Source organism: Lissotriton vulgaris, chromosome 3_1, assembly GCF_964263255.1.
Source record: "Lissotriton vulgaris chromosome 3_1, aLisVul1.2, whole genome shotgun sequence".
NCBI lineage: Eukaryota > Metazoa > Chordata > Amphibia > Caudata > Salamandridae > Lissotriton > Lissotriton vulgaris.
In genome coordinates this window covers 189,532,771-189,558,370 of record NC_141689.1, presented here as the reverse complement: position 1 = coordinate 189,558,370, position 25,600 = coordinate 189,532,771, and the positions used below count along the sequence as shown (strand labels likewise).

The 25,600-nt window shown below is 42.1% G+C and overlaps 1 protein-coding gene across 3 annotated transcripts in view; it reads right to left on the bottom strand.

Moving 5' to 3' along the window:
• Positions 1-1,178: 1,178 nt before the first annotated feature.
• KIF24 (kinesin family member 24) overlaps positions 1,179-25,600 on the bottom strand; it is a 411,488-nt gene continuing 387,066 nt past the window's right edge. For all 3 annotated transcript variants that reach the window (XM_086960290.1, XM_086960289.1, XM_086960291.1), the window contains one exon: positions 1,179-7,666. In XM_086960290.1, the coding sequence (XP_086816416.1) occupies positions 7,526-7,666 (141 nt within the window). In that variant the 3' untranslated portion in view covers positions 1,179-7,525. The remainder of the gene's footprint in view (positions 7,667-25,600) is intronic.

Genomic DNA, 25,600 nt, shown 5'->3' with positions numbered 1-25,600 from the left:
CATTTGTCTGTACTTTGTGTGTATGCTGTCTTTTATTTGTTCCTTCTCTGTTTATGTAGGTGTAGTGCCATTTTGGATTTGGTGGGCTCTGTCTGTGTGGCTCTGTATGTTGGGCTCTGTGTGTGTAGCTTTTTTTGGAGGTGGCTCTGTGTGTGTGTGTGGGGGTGGCTGTGTGTGTGTGGCTCTGTGTGTGTGTGTGGGGGGGCGGAAGGCGTGGCTGTGTGTGTGTGTGTCTCTATGTGAATGACTGTGTGTGGGTGGCTTTGTGTGTGTGGCTCTGTGTGGGTGCAAATGCAATAGGTCTTGCATTTGCGAGCCATTACGCTATTGGCATTGTAAATGACAATGCCATTTATTTATGTTTTAAAAACATAAATACAATTAATGTCATGAGCAATGTCAATAGCTCCAACGTTAATAATGTCGAAACCATTGCATTGTAAATGCTTGTTTTTTTTAATAAAACTTAGTCATGCAACAGGACTAAAAGTTATGGGGAAAAACTTTGTGGGTGGGGTTGGAGGGGTTAAAGAAATACTGACAATGAAAACATTAACTGAATTACAGGGTGATCAGTAAAGGGTCTCTAATAAAAACGAATACATATATGCTTGGTCCATGCTTCACAGAACAACAGGAAATGACGCCAAAGCCCATGCTGGCTAATTAGGAGGCAGCAAAGAAGAGTGTTCAGCCAACAAATGGTTAACATGCCCCTTATTCTAAATAAGTGTCTTGCAAGCGAGAGTACATGTGTTAGCGTGTGCTTCTCATGCAGGCTTGACTTTAACAAGTATTGGCAAAGACAATAGGAATATATTTTAGCCTTGTTGTACACCATGTGGCTGCTGTTCAGCATGGCTAAAAGATAGTGGTGGTGGAGTGTATTGGATTGTAGTAGGGTGGATTGAATGTATTCCCAGGGAAGCTTTCCAAATGTCCCCAAGATGTAGTTAGCAAACTAGACCGCTGTGCTGTTTTGTAGGCTTCGAGCTAAAAAGGGGGAACAGTGCTCTAGGATGATAGACCACTGTCTGGCTGCTCCTACCCTTGCTTCATGCCGGAAACTATTAATATTTTTTAGAAGGGGAAGTGTGTATTCAGAAAATATTTTCAAAGGATGCTATTTTACAACTTTACACCGAAGATATAAATCACAATAGGAACTCAAGTGTCTTATAAATATGTTTATTTACCAATTAAGAAAAAGAAAAATGGCTAACGACATATAATCTAGTGCCCGTTTACAAAAAAAGAAGCATAATCAATCAAACCTTTTCCAATTACTCCGTCCCAAACGTGTTAAACAATAACAATAAATATTTCACACAGTAAGATTAAAATAATTTTCTTTATGCTTCAAAAGGTCGACATTCATTTCTGCCACAACACATATATTTTAACACACATACCTTTAAGAAATGAAACTCACTTTTCAAGCCTGGGTATTCTAAAAATCCAACATCCTAAAAAGTGAAAAATAAACTAAAAATCAATCGGGTTACAATGTTATTGTACTATTGATAAAATATGGTCAAATAACTGCGTTGTAAACCAAACACCCTCCGGTTTTTCAAGGAAGGCGTTTCCCAAAAAGTCTCTTATTGTAGGGCTTTCAGACAAGAGTACTTCAACGAGCTGAAGAAGTAGCTACCGTTAACGTGATACCTTGTAACAGTGAGTATCTGCAGAGAAAGCCGAGGATTCACCTCCACCAGGCTTGCCATAGGAAAAAAAGTGCAAGTCATATTATTTTTACATTACATTTCAAGGTATCTCTTTTTGGAAGAACAATGGAATAGCTTGAACTCTAAGCCTTCATTGGCTGATGACATCTATGTAACGAGAGACCGCTGAGGAAACCACCATTGTAGGCGTAAACCTAATCTCCATCATCCATAGATTGTCCATGCTTGTAATGACCGCCATCCATCATACCATCAACGTGGGTGCTGAAGTCCAAACATTTATGGTCTCACTTACTGAAGCCCAGTTGCGAACAGTGTAGATGAACCCTTTCAGTGCCATGTAGTTTGTTGAATATACCTATGGAGCAACAGGCTAACCTCCTTGATAATGTTCTGCAAGTATGGTAGAAATCCAAGCAATGTATTAAAATACACTTCATGTCCAAAGAGGTGTACCTGAGAAAAGCAATATTAGCAATGTTTCCATTGATACAATGGGTCTTGAGGCCGTCAATTACAGAGATGCTGATGTGACGTAATATATACTGTCTTTTCACTCACAGTGATGGCTTCAGACTAAAGTTTTAGCCTAATCTAACTGTTATCTTTTTTTAATTCATGATTTTCTTTAGGACAGACGCTCCAAACATGTGATTGCACTGATGTCAGATAATATACTCTCAGGAATATCTTGCAGAGCCTAAGAACTTATTTTCATTGTCTACCAAGAGAGGGTAAATGACTGAATCCCCTGCTCCTCTTGATGAAAGTGATTCGTATTGCACTTTCTTCTTCAACTGGAGGTTGACGTCCCGAAGAGCTCAATGGCTTGACTAGCTGTCGGAGACAGTATACAGGATTGCAACATTATATTGTCCCACTTTTACATTGCTCTGGGGTCAAGATACTTGGACTAAGAACCCCTCATCCCATTTTGTTATGCGGAGGAATACGCCCTTTAAATAAGAAATATTCTTATCTCACTGCAGATTGTTGATAAGGAGCCACTAAAACTGGCATCTAAACAAATCACTATTAAGTGATCATCTCTGCGGACGTTTTCTTAACCTGTCCTCCCAGTCAGGATAACAGGAAATTAGAACTCTTTTTAAAACAGGAATTTGCTTTGATCTAAACGTTATACATGCAGGTGCTTGGCTTCATCCCCTTGTCCCCCAAACTCTAGATCACTCTTAATTTACCTCATTCCACCCAATGACCCTGAAGGATATGTTCAGGTTCGCCAAAGTATTGAACGGATCGGTAGAGCTTTGCTTTGCCTGCTGCGTGCATAACACAATCCCTTCCTCTCTGGAGCAGGACCTCACTAAAGTGAGCAATGCCTCTTTTCATTCTGGCGTCCTTTCTGGTCCCCTGAAACATACCATCAAGCAATCCCCTCCTTAAGAACCTCTAGGTTGACACAAATGACCTGCCTAACTATTGACCTATCTCCAACTAGTCCTTTTCATTAAGCTCATCAAAAATGAATAACCTTGACAGCTCCAAGCACACGCATAGCATACCACATACTTTAGGACTGCCAATCTGAGTTTACACCTGCAGCGGGCACTGAATCCACCCTGGCTAACAACATATAGAACATTTGAGACCCCTGGACGGAAATAACCCTATGTGTTTTTTGATCTCTCAGCAGCCTATAATGCAGTGGACCACAACTTCTGGCTTGAAAGACTAGATACATTGTCTAGCATTGCCGGGCCTGCACTATAATGGATCAAAGCTTTATCTTCAACCAAAGTCAGCAGGTTTCGAACAGGAAATTGTCACCCCACAAGGTATCATGAGTAGTACAGCCTGCCTTAACCCTATCCCATCTGCCATTCAACATACACCGGCCCCCCTCTAGCCCAGCACCAAGAGTAGTATCAGGTGAACCTCTAAATTGATACAATCCATCTCCAGCTGAAAATCTATTCGACCAGCCAGGCTGACATACCTTTCTCCCTGGATAATGTCTTGCATTGTATGAAGAAGAGCTTTCAATGTTTGAATTGAGCCTGACTGGGACTCTGGGGCTGTGTAGAAAATAAATGAAAGCTCCAACCCTTCGCGTGACCTTTTAGTGTGGGCTCCCCCACATCTCACCTCTCTGAAAAGTGGGAAACTAGAAGCGATAAAGAGCTCTCAGGTGTAGTAGTCAAGCGTGTTCATCTTGCCACTGCGCAAAGGATGCAACATGACGTTGCCCAATTCTGAGGATACAGACCACATAAAGGCAACCTTAAAAGTGTTACATTGGCTCTGAGTAGAGACATGGATAAAGTCTGAAGTACTCTCTACACTGCACACAGCTTATATATGGGTAATGGCCAAAGATGCATACCAAGGCTTACAACTCATCACAAACCTAGCAGGAACCATGTCCTCTGCATCCCTAATTACCAACAAAACATTCAAATGCATCAAATATAGAGGCAAGATCTTGGAAGTTCAAGATACTACACTTTGGAATGCACTGAATCTAGGCTGATTATATAGCCTCAAATATGTGCAATCGAGGAAAGGCCTGGAAACTGAACTGGTCAAGCTTGCTTACAGCAGGACTTTTGTACCAAGGCAATGCACCACAGAATATCGAACTGGACCCAACATCATCAACTGGACTTTCACTCACCCACAATTTCCAGTAACTAAAACACAAGGAACATTATTCTACAAAGGGTTGTATACATATATATATAATTTCTTTATTGTCCTTGAAACAATAAAAAGACAGAGTTGTCATGTCCCAAATGAAGGAAATTATGCCACTACTGCTTTCTGAAGGATTGTACATTAACACCAACATCTGAACCAGGCCCTTGGTCACTCTTGAACCACAGTCTTCACTTTATTATTTAGTGAAGTAGTAGTTACTGTACAGCAGGTCGCCCTGCAGCCGCTTTGTTGCAGAAATATCGCCAAACTTTTTCTCTCTGTGAGAGTCTATCACATGCTGCACTATGGACAATGACATGGGTCAGGTGGTCAGTTTCAAAGTCCCATAGAAAATGGAGCAAGACCACTGACAGAAAGATCACAGACCAACTGTTAATGGGTGGCCATCGATCTGTGGGATATATGGAGGACCAACATTGGCCTTTGTGAGACATTACTTTGTAGTTTTGTAATAGTTAGAATGGGTATTTCTCTACAGTTAAGGATTCAGGACCCATCCACTTGGCCTCTTGAAATGAGCATGATGAACAGCAAACAATGCTACACACAGTGACAGACTAATGTCTAAATCCCATCGTATACAACCTAAAAAGACCTAACATCTCAAGTGGCTTAGTACTGAAATAAACTCTGTGGACACAGTCAATGAATATTCTAATATAATAATTGTCAGTATCCACAAGAAAACAGGGACAGCATTTTACACTTAAATGCAGGTATATTATCAGTTTCCATTTCCGACTCGTCACTCAAGTTTAGTGATTCTGTAAAGGGTACCGCTTGTTGCAAACATGGGACGATGGGCATGAAAGTCTCCTGTGTCAGAGCTCACACATGTAATGTTCAGCAATGCAGGTAGCAGCACATCAGTTCTAGGTTACCATTGGTGCCAATGTACGGGCTATTTATATTAGTAAACACATTCTTTTTCAGTCCCACCGGTCATACTCCAGTGCTGTCCCTGACTCCATGCAACGACATTTATCCTACTATTAACACTTGTCATGGTTTTTGATATTTTACATTCGCAGTAGTTGACTCACGCTTCTTCCTCCATCACATCTATGAGGAAACCTCATGTCTGTACGACGAAACGTGCAACATAAAAAGCTGTCTAAACCATCACAGGCATCACATTCATTAAGCAGTCTTCCTAAAAAGCCCTCAACTCCTATCCATGTCCACCCTCTGGAGCAATGTGCATCTGAAATAGAACCCTAATATCTCTGTCTGATCTTTTTCCACAACCTACTACCGATTCTACAAACCAGACCCTACATCTGTGGCGCCGACTTCACAAAGGAGCCTCCGCCTCAACCTTCTGACAGACACCAAAGCAGGCCCTTTGGTGTTGACGGACCTGCCCAGAAGTACCCACTTCAAACCCCATCTCAGGAAACTACACTGGCTCCTGCTCGGAAGAGATGCCAGTTCAAGACGCTGACCCACGCCTACAAAGCCATACACAATGAGTGCCTCGCATACCTCCACAAATGCCTCACCTTCCACCAACTTACCAGACTCCTCCACTCTGTCGCCCATACACCCACCCCAGGATCCACTGTACCAACAGCAGAGGACGTCCTTTTCGCACTTGGCTGGCAAGACATGGACCTCCATTCCTCTACATCTCACGACCGGCAATTTGCTCCAGCAATTCAGGAAAGAACTCAAGACCTAGTTTTTCAAACGAGAAGCCACCATGCAGCAGCCTAAACCACAGCGCCTCGAGACCCTAACAGGTGATTTGATGCGCTGTATAAATAACTGATTGAAGATAATGGGAGCATTACTGGACCTTATTCAGATCTGTTTGTCAGGGTTTCTACCACGCATAGCACAACATAACAATGTGCCTTACCGTACATCAGAGAAGTCCCTGGCAATCCAAAATACAGAGAGCACAGGTGCACCCAACAGCAATTTTCAATCTCCTTATCTTGTCCGATGCCTACCTTCTTCAGAGACACTGAAATCAGAATGGACTATTCCAAATGTAAACAGATTTATACATCAATGTATGCTCATCCGGGAAATGGCTTGGAAATCTATGCCGACACTGACAGGTATAGGGTCATGAATGGGGCTGAACATCTTAGATTAGGCGAACTATGAACTCTAACAGATTCCTGGAATCATGTTCTCCACTTTAGGAGGACAGCACACACGATTCAGCTTCAGTTTGTTGAATCACCGCAAGGATACCATGCCTTTTCCTAGTGGACCCAGAAATCTGGAACTCCCTACAACGATCTGTTAGTCCTGCCCAGGGTACAGTTTCCATGGGTCCATTATCATAGACTACCTTCACTTTGCATATAGCGATGCGCACTTAAGAATGATATATGGTGATCATTTTCTAGCTCTACATGTTATCGTTGATATTCTATAGTGTTATAAAGCTCCTTTATTTGATAGTGAAATAGTACTCTAAAAATAAACCATCGATTAGGAGTATCAAAATGTGCTTAATCCACTGTGAATCCTTAATACGTTTACACCCATTCGGACATTTAGAATCTAGGCATAGTTTTAATCCCAGGCAGCTGTAAAACAGTGAACATAGAGGTCCTTAAATCTTTTATAAATACATTTTTATACTAAGGCGTGGTATTTTGTTTTGCAAGGTGGGCTTTCTAAGTGTAATATGTTCGAAGAAATGCATTTTTTCCTTCACATTTGAGCACTTCCTCTAACATTACGTATCGCAAATTTGATGGATCATCTGGATCCCACTCTTAAAGGCTTTGTGTTCTTACTTGCGAACCAAGAGAGATAAGGCGTTCTGGGTGATTCGAGCTCTGAGGACTTGTTGAGGCATAAAGTCTTCGATGGTCCCACCTTACAAGGGGGGCTGATATTGTGGGCATAGCACTGGCACGCTAGGAAGCAGCTAGTTCACTGAAAAGGTGCACAAATGATTTGATGCATACCTGACACCATCCTTATCTAGTGTTGCAAATTTTTGTTGGAGATTGCCGGTCACAAACACTTTATAGTCAGTTGTGAAAGCCATGGCGCATGTTAGAGACATAAATTGGTGATGAGTTTTAATGCTCAAACTGGCAGGTCCAATGGCTTGTAGAAGGTGCTCAGCCACCTACCACGTTTACCATATACACACTCATGTGCTTTCCAAACAGGCTTTTGTTCACCTAAGACGATACAGTCCTTTCCTCTGCAACGGTGGGGCTCACATAGGACAGATACCGCTGAAGCTGGGATCGCATGCTTTGTATAGATTTGGATTTCAAAAGCATAATTTCATCCACTTTGGTCACATACTCTTTAAAATCCTAGAATTAAGGTACAAAAAAAATAGTTATCAATGTGAAGAATTAACATCTTTTCTAATTAATATTATGTTAATATGCACAGTAATATCAGTTTTGGGCTCTTTTTTTAAATCCGGTGAGACTATAGTTAACATACAATGTTTTTAATGTTGCTTTTAACAGAACGGTGTTTTATAGGACTATCTTCTTTTCTTGATATGTAGTGCTTTTTATTTGAGTGTATTATTGAGAGTGATCTTTAAAAAATCTAAACAATAGACTATTACCATAACACAGTCTCTTGTGAAGCTTCTATAATGTGTTTCTTTAGTCACATTTAGGTGCATATTTAGTTTAAAACACTAGGAAACATTTTCAGTTCCGTAAATGTCCCACTCTAGGAGGAAGGAAGGTGTCTTCACATTCATAGTCTTTAGTCTCTTTGGGAAGGGTTCAAATACCATATACCGTTTAGACTTTAACTTTTACATACTTGTTCTATGATTTTGCCTTTCAGTGTCTTAGTTATATTTCTCAGGTCATACGTATAGGACAGGTCCACCTAGGGAGAAAGACTATTTGTATGCTGCTGTCTCAGACCCTGGACCTTCTAGGACATGACCGAGCAAAACAAGGACCATGAGCATATGGCTTTGTCTAAGACATCAAGACATTAAATAAGCGGACACCTTGCCGCACCTCACGTTAAGGGACTCACCACACAAACTTGCAATGCCTTTGTTCTTGCCAATCTTTAAAGCAACATATTACTAATGTCCGACTCGCTCTAGAAGAGGCAGGATTTGTCTCATCCTTCTCGAAGAACTTCCAATTAATATATTTGCGCTATCTGCCACCATTATTGAATAATGATTCAAGCCCAATAAAGTCTTTTTCTCTCTCTGATTAACAGTATCTCTGATCATAGTCAACAGACCTCAGACAACTTTCATTTGTAGGCTGAAAATTCGGGTACACTAGCTAACGCAACTTCCATTCTGACTGCAAATCTGTATTTTGTTGGGATTCCCATTGGATTAGACATTTAAGTGCTTCTTAAAATTATCTCTTAAAGTGAAGGTAACCATGCAGTCCTCTGGGTCGCCTCCTTTGTGGAAAAACATTGTTCAAATCACTGAAAAGAATTCTGTGCTGTATCTACGGCCCCAATAGTAAAAAAGTGCTTAGGTAAAACACTATATAATACATTAATTGACATGGGTGATAACCTTGATTATTTAAATTGTATTAGTAACGCTCACACTACTCCGAACATTGTTCATTTATCATGCTAGAGCTAGAACGAAAAGGCACAGTACTTCAGACAGTTTTTGACTTCACTTGAAAGAAAAAAAAAACTAGACCATAGAAAGCCAAAAATACTGCACAGCACCACAATCGTCAACTTGTGGGAAAAAAGAACATGCATTTAATCTGGTTACTTTTCATTACAAAACATGAATGTTTTAATGAATGCATGTGGAAACTAGTGGTGGGCGGAATTTGCGTGATTACGTTACGCAAATCTCCAGGAAATGGTAAAAAGTCTCCGGGAACACGCAGAAATTCTGCGAACACGCGAAATTGCTTGTTTGCAATGCTTTTTTCCTGGTCGCCATTGCTGTTAGCGTGCTCTGGGGGAAATATCTCACAAACACGCATTTTGAGAACGCAAGTCATGGAACGCAGAATTTTGGGTAATTTCGCGTTCTCCGCGGAACACGAAATTACCCAAATTCCATCAGCGGAACGGAATTTATCGCCCAGGCCTAGTGGAAACGTCGGTATAACTGATTACACAAGAAGTATACATAGCAATACTTTTTTTGCCATGGACACAAACCATAATTTTAATGTTGTCTAGTATACAGGTATGTGTAGCATTTTAAATACTTAACATTCACCTCTCCTACCAAATAAGTACCCTTAAAGGAGCCACGTTAGGGGAGTATTTAGAAACTGTTAAAAAAATAGACTTTAATTAGGGATACTTGATGAGTGCCCTTCAGAAGATGAAATTGGGATCCGGTTTTCACAAATATGTAAAAATGCTTTGTGAGGGTGAGAGTTAAGGGGGCATTGTTAGACTTTTCGTATTGTCGGGGACACAAGAAGGATGCCATATTTGTCACTGCTGTTCCCTCACACGGAAGAGCCTTTGGCAGAGTGGATTAGGCCAGATGCTCGAATTATAGGTTTGTGTGTATGATGGACAACACGGATCACATGTCACTGAAAGCAGACAACGAGCTACTGTTTCTGAGACACCTCCACTGAATACGACTTGGACTAATGAAGAGGCTTAACCTCTTCAGGATGTTTTCAGGTCAGAGGTACGTTGGGAGACAACAGATAATTTTACCCGTACAGGAGAGTTAACAGCGATAAACTAGCAGATTCAACTCCAGGAGGAGAGATCTAGGACAATTACTGAAGATCAGCATACACCCAGCTACAGCGGTCCAGTTATGGAATTACAAAAATCTAAATGAGCAGGCAACAAGGGCTTAGCACAGAGATTTTATGGCACAAAGCTAAAAAATAATAGAACCTTAATTTAGAAGGTTCAGAAAAAAAATGGGTTGAAGAGAAATGCTGGGTTCAACCAATACTACTAAATTCCTCACTACCTTTGCCGACATGTGAACTGTTCCTTGAGATCTAGGCCATGCTTACTGAACCACCTCCGCACACACAGAGATTTAGCAAGTTGTGGGTGAGCAAACTATCAGATTTAGAGGTATCTGGTTTAGTGCTGTTGAGATAATAATTCAACAGCAGAAATAGGTACACAGCATGGGGAAAGTACTAAAGAGAAGTCTGTTTCTCCCCCTGAGATTCAACAAGATCTGGGTACTGTCCGCGCACACGAAGAAAAACCCAACTTCTTACAGTGACAAGTCAGAAAAGTTGTTTGATAGAACAGTAAACATTGCTGAAATCCACCAAGAAACTGGCCTGAAATCTGACGGGTAGGAATCCAGTAGAACCTCCTGCACTCTCTTAGGAAAAAGTCTTCCCATTGTAGAGCTATGCGGTCCAAGAATGAATCGGCTAGTTGTCACATGAGCTTATGACACAAACATGTCAAAAGCTGACAGAGCGTATTGTAACAGAGCGTATTGTATCAGAGCGTACTGTATCAGGGTTATTTCCCACTTTATACTGGTCATCCAGAACATAGGTGACAACATGTTCTGTAATAAGGCTAAGTCAAACTCGAAATCCCACTTAAAGGTGATTCATGAGATAATGGGACTTACAGTCTTGCTGCTTGTACTCTTAAACAGTTTAGTAGGATGTGGTAGCATGAATATGAGTAAAAACTTTGCTGGATCTGAGGCACCCAAAGAACAAGTTACTTACCTTCGGTAACACTTTTTCTGGTGGATACAGTATCTGCCTGCCTCACCTTGTGAATATCCCCTGCACCAGCAGCATTCAGAAATGTTTTGTAGCTCCCCGAGCTGACTAGGACAACGTCACAATAGCATGGCTCCGCGGATGTCACTGGAGCCATAAGAGAGCCTTGTCGGCGTGATGACGTCAATTCAGCCCTTTTTTTCCGTGCCTTCGAGGCATACGGGCAGACCGACACACGTATATACAAAGTACACAGTATCCAAACCAACACACACAGTGTGAAATTAATGCAGGAAAGCAAAAAGAATAATACACTTCCTTTGAAAGTAACAGCTAGACATTATAACATTATCACCATTGCAGGTGTACAAGGGTGGACAACGGGGAGGCGGGTGGGTCAGTGAGAAATCCACAGGCAGATACTGTATCCACCAGAAAAAGCGTTACCGAAGGTAAGTAACTTGTTCTTCTGATGGATACATCTGCCAGTGGATTCCTCACCTTGTGAATAGAGTCCCACAGCAGTCCCCACTCCCGGAGGAGGGTGTCTACTCTTCTATACCAAAAAGTCCTGTAGGACGGAACGCGCAAAGTGTCCGTTCCTTCTCATTTCGGAATCTGCCTTGCGAAAGTGTGGAGGGAAGCCCAAGTTGCCGCTCTACAAATGTCCTCCACAGGAACAACTCTAGACAAGGAAGAAGTAGAAGACTTTGCTCTGGTCGAGTGAGCTCTTATACTCTCTGAAGGATCCTTACCGGCCAAAGAGTAACAGATCTTGATACACAAGATAATCCATCTGGAAAGGGTGCGCTTGAGAACCGCTCTGCCTTTCCTGCGACCAATGAAGCCCACGAAGAGCTGGTCAACCACACGAAAGTCTTTAGTCCTAGCAAGGTAAAAACTCACCGCCCTTGTAGGGTCCAGGCGGTGAAGCCGCTCCTCCTCCTTGGAAGGGTGAGGGGGAGGATAGATGGTAGGAAGGGTAATAGACTGCCCTAAATGGAAAGGCGTTACCACCCTAGGCAGAAAAGCAGTCCTGGTCCTGAGTACCATCCTTTCAGCATGGATGGTTAAGAACAGGGGTTTTGAACTCCGAGCTTTAAGCTCACTTAACCTCCATGCCGAAGTAATGGCTACAAGAAAAACGGTCTTAAATGACAACAGTCTCAAGGGACACTTGTGCAAGGGCTCAAAGGGAGAACCCTTCAAGTAGGTTAAGACAAGATTTAAGTCCCATTAAGGCACAATAAAGGGAGTGGGCGGAAACTTGTTAGTAAGGCCCTTAATGAACCTTAACACAATGGGCGAATTTAACAAGGACGGCTGATCCGGCAAGCAAAGGAACACCGACAAAGCCGATAAATAGCCCTTCACAGTGGTCACAGCAAAGCCCTGCTGAACTAGAGATAGAGCAAACTGTAGGATGTTGGATAAACAAGCTCTCAAAGGGTCAACAGACTTCTCCCCACACCATTTGACAAATTTGGACCACCTGTAGGAATAGAGAGACTTGGTGGAGTGTCGCCAGGCCGATAAAATAACGTCCACCGCGTCAGGCGGGAGAGAAAAAGAATTCAGGTTGCCCCGTTCAATCTCCAGGCATGAAGGTGCAAGCTGTGGAGGAGGGGGTATAGAACCTGCCCCTGTGAGAGGAGGTCTGCCCTGAGAGGGAGACGGAGCAGAGAGTGCGACGAGAGGTGAAGTAGGTCTGTATACCACAATGTTCTTGGCCAATCCGGGGCGATCAATACTACTTGGGCCCGGTCTTGGCGAATCTTCCTCAGAACCCATGGAACCAAGGGTCTGGGAGGAAACGCGTAAGGGAGTTGTGAGCTCCAATTCAACTGAAACACGTCCCCCAAAGCTCCCTGCATCGAATGCTGGAGACTGCAGAATGACGGGCAGTGAGCGTTCTCGTGAGTGGGAAACAGGTCCACCCGAGGGGTTCCCCACGTCCGAAAGACGTGACGAACCACCTCTGGATGCAGCCTCCACTCGTGGTCGGCGGGGAACTGCCGACTGAGACTGTTGTATGGCGTTTTAGGATCCAAACGAAATTTCCCGATTTATGCTCTTACATAGGTACAATTCACATTGCCCTAATATAGGTATAGAAATCATAACCTTATTTAGACATAGCCCATGCAGTCCAAATACATGGCTACTTCCACCCATACCAAAACGTCACAACGATTTCTTGGAAAATCAGCTTAAGCAGACAGGGACCTCCCCTTGCTTGAATATTGATTTGTCCAAGAACTCATGGATTTTACAAAGAACTACTATTCCCTTGGGGTTCTTTTCGGACGTTATTATGCCCGACTTTACGTCAAACTAGGCACCTTCAAGGTATAAATATGCCTTCACTTGCTCTAGCAAGACACAGTGGTTCAGACCAGTTAGACTATCTACTTGCCTGACGCAGCTCGCTACAGCAAGTGCAGAAGGAAGCCGACCCTCCAGCTGACGCACTGATCGAGGAGCTGTCCTTTCTCGTGCTGAGAATCCAGCTCCAGTGTTTCCAAGCTCCCCTTACGGGGTGTTGGGAAATCAAGTCCAGAGACAGAGATACCAGACCTCCTTCATTCTAAACCAAGGTATGGAGCTGATTAGAACCTAAGAGAAATCTTGCCAAAGAAAACCAAACCTATGCTACACAAAACTTACTCCCACACGCGTACTAGACTTAGGTTAGGTACATTGGGGTAGGCGTATTTTAGCAACACTAGTTGAGTATTTTAGCCTGTGTATTTATGTATGTATTTTTATATGGCTTAGAAACCATACAATGCTTTTACAGGATTATTTTATAATACTATTCTCGCTGTATGCATTATACTTTGCAACCTGCATTATGATTGTAGCAGTTCACTTTACTTGCATGAGAAAGAAGACTGTTCAATAAAACCTTTTATTGAAAACGCCCGTCTCTCTAGTTCTCTGCACCTCCGTTGAAACGATGCATGAACAATTGACTGAGTGAAATATTCATCTATTGTTTCTGCGACTCTAGAGATACAATTCTTATTCTTGGGAAACAAAGTTGTCATGTTTATGCGGTTGTCAGAAACGAATCCCTTCTTGTGAATTCGAGAACGTTTCTAGTGACCTCTGAGCTAGCTGGCACTCAGTATTAAGTTTAGTATATTCGATAGAGACCTAGTTGACCTCAGTCCTATGTCTAATCTATAGGATATATTATTCCAATGTGCAGAGCCTATTGGGAATATAGGAAATACACTACATGGCGCCCAATGTTTGGTAAGGCACTAATTTAACGCTAGATACTAGAGTAAGTCAGTCGTGCTTTTCACAAAGGCCCTTTTTCCCCGTAAAATACTCTAATAGACGTCTGGAGTGGGTAAAAGGATAAAATATACGCCATAGCTGAGTAGGATGAAAATCTTATGTATTCGTTTTTAGTTTGTTCGACGTTGAAGGATAAAGTGTTCCAAAATATTGTGCACCTTATATTTGCTTCATTGAAACTTGCTCTGCAACTTTCATTAAACAATGTCGAATAACGACGGCAATAAAGCAACCTGTGGAACTGCAGCAGCTGCAACCCAACCAGGCTTAGACGTTACAGGTTGCCAACAAGACGACCTGAATGCTATAATCATCCCGGAAAACTTAAGGAAAACCATCACTATAAAACTTAGAACAAATGGCCTATCATCAAGAGGTGGTAAGGTAGTTTTTGTCATAGAGGCACATGACTATTGGCAGACAGAGGTATTGTATTCATGGATTGTCTTCCCTGAAGCAAATCCAGTAACACATGTGTTTCACTTCTACAAAGTGGAGGAACATCCAACGGAATACGTTCCTTTTGAGGACATTGAAATTCCATTAACTCACCAAGAGCATGCGCTCTGGTTTAAAGGCACCCTACAACATCAAAATCACATTACCAGGCTCGGTCCACTAGGTAGCCCAGGAGCAACATGGCTGGTACTAGCCAGCTATACACCACATCCTGACATTGAAGAAATGTCAGGTGAAGAGCTATTAGTTAAATAAAGCAACTAATAAAAATACATAGACAATTTGTTCAATATGTCATGGGGACTCTAACAGTCCAACTCCTATAAGGATTCCACAATACACCCCTTACCAGGGGAACACAAATAAAATTTCACCACAGACTATACAATCAGTCAATGGTAAACTGTCCGCAAAACGGGAACAAATTCCATTCTGGATAGCTCAAAAAATTACTCAAATCGAGGCAGCATTTCTTGATACTACCCCTCATGAGAAACACAGGATCTTAACAATCTGTTTACCAATGGGGATCGCACCACACTTGGAGGACTGCAACACTTGGGGTACAGTCTTTGCTGCAATCTCTACAAAAACACATGGTGTTCCGTCTATGGCGGTAATACCAGACGTCCTGAAACAGATTCAAAATGAATACAGGGCAGAGCCTGTCTTAAATCTGGGTATGAAACTACGGTATAAACTACTATATTAGCTAATATTAAAGGTGAAGCAGCATCTGTGGCGATCCGCCAAAAACGAGAATTTGATGTAACTGAGCAACCATATGAACTGGCCAGAATAATTGAAAAATCCTATGAAGAACTAGGTAGAGATAGTTTGGGTGGGAAACCAGTTAAGCCCCAACTAACTGAAAGTCCTGAAAAGGTCTTTATTAAAAACACTCTCACTGTTCCTAAAAAGAAGTGGGAGAATACTAAACAAACTTCTAAAGAGAAGCGTTCTCAATTCCGAGGTAGGTCTCCTCAAAAGGAGCCCTCTGAAAAGAGGTATAACCTCTGGAACAGGGATAATTTGAGAAAACCTGATAGATATCAAGATACTGATACAAGTTTCTCTCGTACCTTTCAGACTTCCTCACAGAAATCAGAAAGAAGAGGACGGTCAGAACACAAGGAAGAACGCGTGAAGTCCAAAGACTATCAACATGTTCCAAAAAATAAGAAAACCCAAAAAGAAGGTGGCAGGTCTAAAAAACAGACATGCCAAGGATCTTGAGGACACAACTCCCAGTGGGAGTGGGCCCAGACAATGCTGGACAGCACAGCATAAGTAACCATGACATTCTTCTAGCTGAAAAAGACTGGCCACCAAAATTTGTCAGGGAGTGCCTACATGGCGAAGAGATCATTATACACGTATCAAGAGAGAGAGAGAGAGAGAGAGAGAGAGAGAGAGAGAGAGAGAGAGAGAGAGAGAGAGAGAGAGGACTAGATAGCTAGTCCGAGTCCCCGTGGCATTATATGTATAAACAAAGAAGACTAGCTCTATATGACTTTTAATGTTCCGACTCAGACTAGTTTTGTCAGGGGGCACCTTGTTGGTGTGTTCATGAAGCCCTCACCCACCAACCTAGTTGGTGGCATGCTTCATCATCGGGCCCACCCAGTAACACCTAACCAACGCCTGATTACAGCGGAGCTGGTATATTACTGACAGTGCAGTGTGAGGTGTTGGTGAAGTGACAGTTAAAACGGCTTCGCTCGGGTCCCAGTACCCGAGGAAAAATGTAATTTTAATAACTGGGCCGCCGTCAGCGGTTGAAATAAGGCTTGAGGATGTTAAGGCGGTGAGTTACGACCTCCTACATCCATATGTTGGTCGACATGTTTCACACAGTGCCTTAGAAATAATCTTGCTTTCCTCAGGACCTATTAAAATTAGTGCTGGTGCAAGTTAAAAAAGGTGGGTAGTGTAATAGGGACTATGTGTTACACTCGCTAAGGTGTTTATCTAGGTGTGAGAGGGGGATTCCCTCCTCATGCATACCTGGACATACAACATATATGACATAGACAAAACATGTAGGTAAAGGAGAGTCACTTGGCATGTCGCCACACAGTCATGTACAATAGTAAATTGCTGCTGTAATCAGGCGTTGAAGCACACCCGGAACACATTAGGTGTTACTGGGTGGGCCCGATGATGACGCAAGCCTCCAACTAGGTTGGTGGGTGAGGGCTTAATGAACACACCAACAAGGTGCCCCCTGAAAAGAAGAGATCATTATGCCAGCCTTCTCAAATCATATTCCAATTCATTTAAAATACACCTATGCCATAAAATGGGCTGTAGCCCAGGCTCCAGCATTATATTAAAATCATGTAGGATGGGATGAGGATTCCCCTCACCATAAAATCCAGTTAAAAACTCAACCAACTGCACAAAGGTAGTACCCAGTTAAGCAAGAAGCTAACAAACAGGTCAGGGAGATATTAGATCAACTTGAATACCAAGGGGTGATTGAAACATGCACCTTGTCCTTTGTTTCCTGTCTCCAAACCCGACAATACATATCGTCTAGTTTTGGACTACAGACATTTAAACTCTTGTTGCAAAACCTTTGCAGTTCAAAATGCACACAGTGCAGAACTAATGAATAACATTGTGCGTAAAAAATATAAAACCACATTAGATATTTCTAACGGTTTCTTCTGTCAAAACATTGCACCTGAAAGCAGGTACTTGACCGGTTTCTCAATTATGGAGACACAGCGTCAATTCTGTAGTCTCCCCCATGGTTTCAAGAATAGTCCAGGGTTATTTTCAGCTAGAGTAACAGAGTTACTACAAATGTATGATGATGAGGCATTATCTCTTGTCGATGACATCTATCTAACAGATGATGACTTGGACAGGCACTTGAACAGAGTGAATACCATTATACTTGGATTCGCCTCTGAAGGGTATAAATTCAACTTTAAGAAATCAAGAATTGCCCACCTCAACGTCCGTTTTCTAGGATACGAGTTATCAAGTGAAGGCAAAAACCTGGCCGCCAACTTTTTAGAAAACGTAGTCAACTCCAGGTTTCCTAAACTTCGGAAGAACTTACATTCTAAATTACACAGAAAGGGTTAAACCTCTCTACGAATTGATCAAACCTGATTTCAAAACAACTAATTGGAACCAAAAACACACAGAAATGTTGAGTTCAGTGCAAACAGACATGTTAGCAACAACACATTTACAGACACGCGTAAACGTATGCAATCTTGTAATCCGAATCATCCCAGGAAGATGCGGATTCACGTACTTAACCTTTAATGAAGGTAAAAAAGTACCAATTGCTTATAAATCACACTTGTACACACAAGCTGAAATGAAATTCACTTCTACAGAAAAAAAATTCTGACAGCGGTTCAAACTGCAGTAGCAAAAGAGAGAGCCCTCGCACAGGGAAACCGCATAAATGTCGTTACTCCTGTACCTGCCTTAGAGGCAGTGACAAAAGCAAGCATTCCGAATGCAAAGGCTTTACATCCAAGATGGATAAAATGGGTTAACTCTCTTGCTGCAACAGACGTTGAATACGTTTTTGACCCATACTTGAAAACACAAGAATTTCTATAATACGAACAAGAAGGTCCTATGTCCACTCAGATTCTGCCTTTAGAACAGTATGAATGTTTAATTTATACAGATGGATCAGCACAACCTGCGATTGGGGGTAAACAAGCTTATAGTGCTGAATGCGCTATCGTTAAAGGTCGCTGGCGCGATGGTAAATTCCGACCTATGGTCACAAAAACGCAATCTCTCTGAGATTGTACAGCTCAGCGTGCTGAACTACAAGCATTCAAGATGGTGCTTGAAAATACTGATCGCGAATTCCCCAAGCTTCTAGGGTGCGATTCCTATTACCGCGTCCATTCTTACAATGAATACTTGCAGAACTCTGTTCAAAACTGTTTCAAAGATGCAAAAGGTGGCACAATCAAGCATAAGTTGCTTTGGGAACAAGTAGTTCAATTACAAAAAGAACTACAAAAGACTCACATGATCCATACACTGAGTCATCAACGTGATGGCGTTCACGTTGCAGGGAAATCATTGGCTGATGAAGCCGTGAAGGCAGCTGTGCAAATGGCTTCCGTAGCTGCAATCACTCATTCAAAAACTAAAATAGACAGCTAAATAATGCAACCTGTCACTGCTTCCAGCAAAGACAGTGGTAAAACATTACCGAAAAGATTACCGCTCAAATACTTGTATATAACTTATGCAAATAATGTTCCATTTGCTCGAATCCCTGGAGTAGGGGATAGAGTAATTCCAAACATGGAACATAGATTAGGACTAATCTTAGCAGCACATGAAGGGCTTGCCTCTGCACATGCTGGTGTTTCCGCCAGTGTCTTTACTAAAACAAAGATACTGGTGGCCACGCATGAGGAAACAGACACGAAACTATGTTTTGGGATTTGAAATCTGCCAAAAGATGAAAGTCTTTACAGTGAAACGACCTGGGCAGACGCCCCTGTTAATTTCAAATAAGCCATTAGCATGTGTTTACCTGGACCACTGCGGTCCCTTACAGAGGGATGGTAACTATAAATATATCATGGTCGCAGTGGATTCGTGCTCAAGATTCATTTGGATGTGGCCTCAGCGCTTGGCTGACGCCCGAACTGTTATAAAAGATTTGCGAGTCTTTATCGGCACATATGCAGTCAGCACGCTACATTCTGACCAGGGTCCTGCGTTTAGCTCAAAGGCTTACAAGGAGGGCATGGCCAATCTGGGCGTTGCATTGCGGTATTCTAGTCCATTCCATCCTGAGTGAAATTTGGTTGTGGAAAGAAAAAAAAGCGGGACAGAAAGCAATCTATAACAGCTAGGGTATTAGGCTCGGGTGACGGGTGGGTAAAACATCTAATAAGTGTACAACGTAGTCTAAACAATATGCCAAGAAGTTCTCTGGGTGGAATCACTCCATATGAAATCCTTTTTGGGACTAGAATGATTGTCCAGAACCTTTATCGTCACACTTCAGTGGTAGAACCAAAACCTTTTGATATCAAAGACCGTTTGGCTGTTTTACAGGACTTAAATGAAACAATGAGAAGTCAAAGCAACACATTGCAGAAGCAAACGACCACTGAAGGGGAACCACCTGTCCCAGCAAGGCCTGCCTGGAATCCAAACATTGGAGATCTAGTCAGAGAAAAGAAAGATCGCGGACAAGAAAGAATTTGGGCCTTCTTACAGACAATCAGTACCTAGGCTAGCAATCCACGGATCCAGAACAGTGTTACTGCCGCCCCTTGCTGGAAGAAAGGAGAACAGGTTTGTATCTATCGACCTGGTAAAACCACATCATGTGGCCAATCATAAGTAGTAGGCCAAGTGGACTCCAAAGATGTAGCAGACGACCAAATCTTGCTACTATCCAAGAGTGTAGTGTAGTTCCTATATTCCCAATAGGCTCTGCGCATTGGAATAACATATACTATAGATTAGACGTAGGACTGAGGTCGACTAGGTCTCTATCGTATATATTAAACTTAATTGTGAGTGCCAGCTAGCTCAGAGGTCACTAGAAACTTTCTCAAATAAACAAGAAGGGATTAGTTTCTGACAACCGCATAAACATGACAACTTTGTTTACCAAGAATAAGAAATCAATCTCTACAGTCGCGGAAATAGATAACTATTTTACTCAGTCAATCGTGCATGCTTCGTTTCACCAGAGGTACTGAGAAAATAGAGAGATGGGTGTTTTCAATAAAAGGTATTTATTGAACAGTCTTCTTTCTCAAGCATAAGAAATGTACTGCTACAATCGTAATACTGGCTATAAAGTACAGGGCATATAATACGAAAAGTATTATAAAGTAGTACTGTAAAAGCATGATATGGTTTCTAAGCCATAAGTTGCCTTAAAACATACATACAGTAATAAAATAATGACTAAAAGTACTCAACTGGTGCTTCTAAAATACGCCTACCCCTGTGTACCTAACCTAAGTCTAGTACAAGCGAAGAAGTAAGTGAGGAGTAGCTTAAGTTTAGTATTTCTCTGCCAAGGATCTATCCAAGAATTCTCTACGGGTCTAATCAGCTCCGTACCTTGGTTTTAGAATGAAGGAGGTCTTGTATCTCTCTCTCAGGACTCGATTTGCCAGCAACCAGCAAGGGTAGCCTGGAAACACTATAGCTGGATTTCTCGGCAAGAGAAAAGAAAGCGTCTCTCAGTGCGTCAGCTGGAGGGTCGGCTTCCTTCACCACTCGCTGCTGCAGGGCGTCGGGCAAGTAGTTAGTCGATCTGCTCCATACCACCGTGTGTTTGTCTGGGCAAATGTAGGCATATTTATACTTTGAAGGTGCAGAGTTTGACGTATGATTGGACTTAATAACGTCACTCAAAGACTCAGTTCTTTGAAAACTCCATGATTTCCTAGAAAAATTAGTATTTAGGCAAGGGGAAGTCCCTACCTGCTGAAGGCGGGTTGTACTAAGAAATCGTTGTAGATTCTTGGAACTTAGTGGAAGTAGCCATGCTGTATTTGGGCTGCATAGGCTCAGTCCAAGTATGGTAATGATTTCTATGCCTATATAAGGATCGGGTAATTTATACCTACATAAGGGCATGAATCGGGAAAATTACACTAGGGTCCTAGATTCATTTACAACACCCACTCCACAATATTAAGTTCAATAACTAAATGTATAAGCACTGAACATAACTAAGGCATGTGTTTACAATCCCACCCCAAAATATATGAAATGCACTTGAAATGGTTGTACACGAAAAATTGAGCATTTCTACTGTACGCATTTAAAGAAAAAGATGTAATTCTAAGCATAAAGTATCATATCTGAAATGCAAACTGAATGAACCATTTAATTACATTTATGAAAAATGGCTCTTAAATACAGAAAAAAGGTCGAGAAAATTTCATAATAATATAACATAGCGTGTCAATATTTATAGTATTGAGGACAAGGCCAAATATTTCCTCTAGGAAGTGTTCAAAAAGAATTTCTTGTTCTCTAAGAATAGTTCTACTTTAAGCAGATTAGTCTGTGCCAAAAGTTCAATGTTTTGGGGGAGAAAAAAAATGCAATCGCTTGAGAAAATTAGAGTTCCAAAGTTAGAAGTCTTTGTTTTGAAAACGGGAAGGCCGAATTTCAGATTTCAGGGAACGCTGTGTGCATGAATCAAGAGTTATTCTCGGTGTCAGAAGAAAACATCAGATCGTCTATGCTGGCAAAGAAATAGTCTACCACAGCAGGTGAAAGTGGAACTATTTCATCAAGTAGATCAAATGTGCACAGATGCGAAATATTGCGGCAGCGCCAAGTGCCGCATTAGCAATGTTCATATCAGATGGTACCTGTGTGTCTGTTGATCCTCGTATCTCACCCTCAGTTAGATTTACTGGTGAGACCTCAATGAATGCTGTCATCAGGATTGGTAGCCTTTGGGGACAACACAATGCATGAGTTGTTACCGGACCTAGCAAGGCGTCGACATCCGATGGCAGGACTGATGGAAGTGTAAGACAAATGTCCAATACGCATTCCTCTCCGCAAAGCAGGCATCGTAAACAGGTAAGATGCAATCTTGCCAGATTGGCCTGAACGATAGAAACCAAGTTGTGTTCAGATCTCTTAAACGAGCCAAGCCAAGAATCTGTGTAATTCTCTCACGATACCTCATGGCAAGGAGGCATTGTTCCATGGTATTCTGGGTATCGCTGGTGACCGGACTTGCCATTTCGGAGCAGAAGGACTAAAAATAGAATTCCTGCTACGAGTCCCAAAATGAGAGGCAGACCGCCAAACACAGAGTGCACGAAATTTGGAAAAATGCCGAGGACTGCTTCAAATGGCGTTAACAGTCCCAAAAAAATTGTCTTAAATACATGTGCGATGCCACTGGTATCAGACATATTTAAGATTTGACTTAACATTCCTGTGAAATGTACTGGGCAGTTTGTTGATAATAATGCATGTATTTCTGCAGAAGTCCTTGCAACTTGCAGATCATACGTTTCTTTATATGAGGTCAGTGGTGCAGTCTTTTGCAAAAGAATGACTTTCATTCTGCTTAAAGTATCAATTTGTATAGAAAAGATATTCAGTGAAAGCCATAATGCCGTCCCACTGTCTGTCTTGCTCTTTCAATACAATACTTGCATACAACAAGTGACCCTGGATGACACACTAACGAGATAAAGTTTTCCTGGCAACATGCCACAACAGCTGTGGTCATGGAGCATAACATAGCTGCCATTGGCTAGCTGCCTGAAAATTGGTTCTATCACTGTGGAGGGTGTACCGTGCAGGTGGCAAGAGAGGTTATTTGCAGAACCTTCGCAGGCTCCATATAAATTAATACCTTGGCACAAAAGTGTACCACTTTGTGAGTTCTTACAATTTTTACCACTAAGGAATACCTCCTTTCCCTCATTCCAACATTTGTGTGTGTAAGGTAAAGTCCAGGTCGACTTAATGTATTCTTTACCCAACCTTTCATACAGGCCCGCTGGTATATGCTGTAGACAATACTGAAATCGGAAAATCGTCCCTGGTATCGTAATGGTGCCATGTATTATCCATTCAATTACAGGCTTCTCAGAAACTGTCAATGGTAATCTTTCCAATTTTTCAATGCTCAGCACTGTATAGTCTGCTCCTCTTTGTGCCAAAGAGATTTGTTTATCTGCAAGGTTAAATACAGCAAACAATGACGTTGTTTTGATTAGACGCCTTGGCACATAGCCTGAACGAAGATTTTGCAACATGCAGCCTAACTGCATTATAGAACGTAATTGAGACTGGCCATGTTGTAACATTAGCAAGTCCTGTTCCATTATGTCAATTGCAGAGGATACAATGCTGTCCAATGAATATATTCTGGAGGACAGAGTCGCTAACACATTGTCCACTACAGAGAGAGCTTTCTCTAAATGAATACAATCAATTTCTCGTATTCTTTCTGCAGTTTCCATTTGCATTATTTTCCAAGCTTCATTGTACGCAGGGTATATACTGGCGTATATGAAACATTTTTGATGTGGTTTGCGAGGCCCCATTAAGAAATCTTGCAAATCATTGCCTTCTTTAAGTAAAGATAAGTGTTGTTTGATTTCTGGAAGTGTGGATATCTGTAGCCACTCAAGGTGTAGTTTTCCTACACTGTATGTTGTTACTATCCCTGGATGTTGTCTCTGGGAATATCTTTGATCTGGCCTGTTCGTTTTGAGCCCCTGTGTTTTGTTCAGGAATCTATCATGACAGTTATTAGTGTCTGTGGGCCAGATTAACCATTTTCTCCAATATGGATTAGTTCTGTTGTGGTTTAAAATATATGGTACGTCTACCTCCTTTTCTGTAGTATCATTACTCTCAGATGTAGGTTTAGGTATAGACGGTTTATTTAAATCTTTTATCTTACCCAGGCCAAGACAAGAAGTTTGTTGAACAGTGTCATTTAAAAACATTATTTGTTCTGGTATAATGCAGGCTCTGAACAGGCCTGCTATACCTTGCACCTGCCAGTCTTTCGTGCCCCAGACAGATTTTGTCTCAATATTGTCTTTCCAAAAGTCGAAACCTGCTGAGCATAAAAGTTTGCAGAATACATTTGTTTAATATTGGTCAACATAGTTTTCATTCCTGTCTTATTCACATTTTTTAAATAAAACATTTCTGGATTTGTCACATTAAACCCTGAGAAGTATGGAAACGGTTCATAAATTGTTTCTGAGCTGCCCTTTGGCGGTGTTGGACACTGTTCCCATTGATTAGAAGTAAAAACATTCCTAGGGCTTGCCGATTTATGCAAATAATGGTGACCATAGTGATTAAAACAATACATTTGTTCATAATCTGAAGAACCTTCTAAGTATTCATGTTCTGTAAATTTTGCAGACATTTCTAAATCTGACATCATATTATTAATAGTCTCAAAGTCCCAATCATCAGAAAATGTGCTGGGTGATACAAAGTCACTCAAAGAAACCTTGAACTGGAGGCGCTAGGGGGCGCACAGCAGGATGGCTGCTTAGACAAGCGGCTCCGCCGGGCAGGTGAAATTATCGCACACATAATGGTTTAAACGGATCACTGCAAGGAACAAAACACATCTTTAATGATGGGAAGATGTGCTGCGTGCCAGGAGAGCAGAGCGAGGGTGTTACGGACATGCTGAGCCCTGCACAGACTGCGTGAACATAGCAGCCGCGAGGATACAACATGGCGGCAGGTGTCCCAACCAGCTCGGGGAGAAGTGCAGTGTTCTATCAATGTCAGTGAAAGGCGCCCAGGGTAAGGCTAACGGAGCTTTTATAATAGACTGGAGGTACATGTGATTATTCGCCACAACACCTGTTTAGGGCTACATTCGGAGCGGAGGTCGGCATCCCGATCCGGGAGAACTCCATGACTTAAAATGGCGGCACCTGCTTCACCGAGCTGCTGATAACGAACAATGCTCACACCCTCCATGCCTGCCTGACAGTGTGACAGCCGCCCCGACCAAATCCTCAACTTGAAACCTGTGCAAGAAGAGCATTAGGCGACCTTGTTCCTTTGTGCTATCTCACCCATATTCAACACCACCCTACATTGCACCCTGAGACTGAGAGCCAACATGGCAGCGCCCATGCACCGGGAATATAATCATATGGCGCTGTCGGCAACTGCCCACCCAACATGTCAACTCCGTGCAATGGGTAACGTACACTCTTGCCAATGACTTACATTTAGGGCTGATCACTGCGGATCCTGACGCTCGCGCACTCCCTTGCAGGGGACGACTCGTACATCCAGTTGTTCCGGTGTCAACCCCCCCAG